The following is a 3981-nucleotide window of genomic DNA, read 5'->3' as shown; positions in this document are numbered from 1 at the left end:
ACCCTATATACACGGACGTTTATAACCCCAATATACCCTACCTATATACATGTACGTTTGTAACCCCAATATACCCTATATACATGTACGTTTATAACCCCAATATACCCTATATACATGTACGTTTATAACCCCAATATACCCTATATACACGGACGTTTATAACCCCAATATACCCTACCTATATACATGTACGTTTATAACCCCAATATACCCTATATACATGTACGTTTATAATCCCAATATACCCTATATACACGGACGTTTATAACCCCAATATACCCTACCTATATACATGTACGTTTGTAACCCCAATATACCCTATATACACGGACGTTTATAATCCCAGTATACCATATATACACGGACGTTTATAATCCCAGTATACCATATATACATAACAGAAAACTACACGCATAGATACTTTTATAACCCCGATATTCTATACTTTGTTTTTAATCGTTATATATATATATATGACTATGGATTTCCAATATCACTTCCCACAGATATGCAAGGAATTATTTGAGGACACAGAACCTTGGCAGGTTCGCTAGAGCCAACCGATGGAAGTCATTAACCGTGAAGTCATTCAAGTCCTTTTTGGCCATATTTTTCAACATGGGCATCTTGAAGAAGGCTTCGATTGAAGAGTATTGGAACTCTATGATGCCAAGTCAGGTTTCATCGTGGTTTAAAACAGTATCATCTAGGAATACTTTTCAAAACATCTTGAAGTTCCTGCACGTAGCTGATCATGAAAGAATGGTAGACAGACAGGTACGGACTTTGTGATCGTTACGTGAACATTATACGATTGACAAATGTATATTGATGAACTTGAATTATTCTACTATCGGAAGTACTTCGCAATGTATATCTTCAGGTCCAGATTGTACAGAAATCGAAACTTATAATTCGTCATCTCCGCTAATTTCTATGAATAAGGAGGTTTGTTTCGTTAATGAATATTACAACACAATGAAGTTAACTTAGGGGAGCCAATACTTTACCTATGAAAAAAGTCCATGTAAGATAAATCTATCGTACATACCATTTCACGCGGTTTGGTTTGGACATAAACCCAATTTAGAGATGTACCATTTTCTTCATTATGACCTAATTCCGGATATTTGATTAATTTTACAGCATCCAGCATATGATCCGGCGTCTCGATTCAAACCGCTGTTAACCTTCATAAACAGAACCTTCACAAGATTAGTGATTCCAAACCAGGAGTTATGCATTGACGAAACCTTAGTCTCAGCAAGAGGGCATAGTATAATGCGACAGTACATTCCTTCTAAAGCCGCAAAATTTGGCATAAAATTTTGGATGCTTTGTGAGGCGGCCACTGGTTATGTTCTACAAATGAATGTATATAGAGGTCGACACTTTGATCCAACTCCAAGAGGAGAATTACAGGGAACAAATGTAGTGCTTAGCCTTTTAAGAGATTCCTCGCTTTTTAACAAGGGATACCACGTGTTTTGTGACAGTTTTTTTACCTCCATCAATCTCGCATCAAATCTCCTCGCACACAATACTTATGTTACAGGAACACTGCGCAAAAACCGACCAATGCCACGCACGATTCAAAAAGCAGATCCCCTCGCTGGAACTGCCATTTATATGCGACAGAGAGAGACTTTATGTGTAGCGTATAAAGACGCAGTGGATAAGAAACCAGTGCGTATGTTGAGCACATTCCTCCCGGCGCAGGACCTCCACAACGGACGCCCGAGAATAGTCGACCAGTATAACAGGTACATGGGAGCCGTCGATTCTTCCGACGCTGTTATGAGCGCATATAGCGGACTTTGGCGAAACAAAAAAGTGTGGAAAAAAGTGGTATTGCATCTATTTCATCGCATCATGATGAATGCGTACCTACTGTGCAAAAACAACACTTCTGATCGAGTAGTGCCACGTCTTAAGTTCATTCAACACGTGATTGAAGATCTGGCTGGAGTTCAGCGCAATATCGAGAGGCCAAGACAAAGAAACCGTGTCGATATCCTCCCGCGGCGGAAAGAAAAAGACTGTTGCGTTTGCTCAAACCGTGCCCGTGGAGGTATAAGACGTCGCAGTCGAACCGCGTGTATTCTATGTAAGAGAGGTCTACACAGAGAGTGCGTCAGACAACACCAATGTATAGAGCTGTAGTTTCTCAGATTGAAACTAGTTTGAGCTCAATATTGTACAGGAAAACGAAATGATCTTTATGATCAAGACACGTATAGGCCTATGATTTTCTCTTCAAGCGAGGCTAAACTTTGAAATAGACAGAGTCCATTTCATTATTTTGCATTGTGTCCCTCACGAACATTTGTCAAAGATAGGATTTAGACATTTGTAATCGTATTAATAAATATTGTTTAATCGTACATTTTATTATTTATGACTATCAACAACTGCTGCAGCATATAACAACATTCAAAAATACATTAAATTATATGGAAATATCATTTAAACATGCGGTTATGTAGCTCTTTTACGGCATGCCCTAGAATAGCTCAATACAAACTACTCATTAAAACACATACATATAGCTGTGTGCCGGACTATAACATTATTCAATGCACAATCAAATGACGTCATAATTAACGTAACGTCATACTTGGCGGAACAGATGAAGACAGTTCAAATTGACGACGTAAAAATCTTGGCAGTCCAAGGGTTAATGAGGCAGATATAACAAAAAAAGTTGGTTTACCAAATAGAAATGTAAGTCTGATGTTAAACTGTAAATCAAAATTATACATTGGACCAGGATCCGGAATATGATATCAATGTGATAAAAGAAAAAACAAAACTTTCTTTTGTATTGTATGTTAAGATAAATATAAACTGTTGGAAGAAAAGTAACGTTATTTGAAATATTAAAAACAGTAGTGCTTCGAGTACAAGATATTTAAAGTACACAATCAAACTCTACATTTTGAGAGACTACAAACAACTTGCCAAATACATTTTTGTTTATTGCCAATTTCTATTCATTTACGTGGCTTGTTCAAACTCTTCAATTCAATGGAATGCTATCATACATTTTTCAACGAAGTGCCAAATCTATTCATTTTATATTGGGTTTACTAATAGAAAAAAAATCAATTATATTAGATGCTGTTAGTTAACTAACTAAAAATGAACCAACAAAATAATAAGCTAATATATACAAAGATAAAACAGTAACACATATCTTATTGTTACATGTTTAAGGAGTCTAAATGTATAAGAGTACACATCTATCTATACACATTATGTATTGTATATATGCAGTTTGCATACAGGTGGACCCAGGTAGGATTGGAACCTGATAGGACTCCAGGTAAACTTGGAGTGCACTCGGAGTGCACTCCAAGTTTACATGGAGTCCAAACGGAGTGCACTATGTGTAACCTTTAGTCTACACTCAACTGTATATGGAAATATCATTTAAACATGCGGTTATGTAGCTCTTTTACGGCATGACCTAGAATAGCTCAACAAAAATACGTATTAAAACACATGTAGCTGTGTGCCAGACTATAACATTATGCAATGCACAATCAAATGACGTCATAATTAACGTAACGTCATACTTGGCGGAACAGTTGAAGACAGTTCAAATTGGCGATGTAAAAAACTTGGCAGTTCAAGGTTAAACATCTTGGTGTATCTGATGATTTTAAATCTTATACATGTATAAGGACTTAGTCGGAGATAATGGTCTCTTCTCCATGAACATAAAATACCGGTGCATATAAATATGCCCTTTTCAAGTTTCGAAATGGGTGGGTGGGGGGCCTCTGAATCCGCCACTGCTGTGGCGTTAACACTTATAACAAAGGCATACCATGAACATTTGTTACAATAAGTTTTTTCTGAGATCCTATAAGACCATATCGTTGACACTTGACATGTATTCTAATTAATTACCTTTGTGGTTTCCTCGTTTCTACATCCATCCATTTTTGAAGGTTAACTGCTCCGCCAGTTATG

The 3981-nt window shown here is 37.0% G+C and overlaps 1 protein-coding gene across 1 annotated transcript; it reads left to right on the top strand.

Annotated features, from left to right (window-relative positions):
- Positions 1-500: 500 nt before the first annotated feature.
- LOC117324806 (piggyBac transposable element-derived protein 4-like) lies at positions 501-2438 on the top strand. Its single transcript, XM_033880637.1, has 2 exons — positions 501-780; positions 1150-2438. Exons 1-2 carry the CDS (start codon positions 622-624, stop codon positions 2164-2166), a joined length of 1176 nt encoding a protein of 391 aa, XP_033736528.1. The 5' UTR covers positions 501-621; the 3' UTR covers positions 2167-2438.
- The last annotated feature ends 1543 nt before the right edge of the window (positions 2439-3981 follow it).

This window comes from Pecten maximus, chromosome 4 (assembly GCF_902652985.1).
Source record: "Pecten maximus chromosome 4, xPecMax1.1, whole genome shotgun sequence".
Taxonomy (NCBI): domain Eukaryota; kingdom Metazoa; phylum Mollusca; class Bivalvia; order Pectinida; family Pectinidae; genus Pecten; species Pecten maximus.
This window is presented reverse-complemented; position numbering and strand designations above follow the sequence as displayed.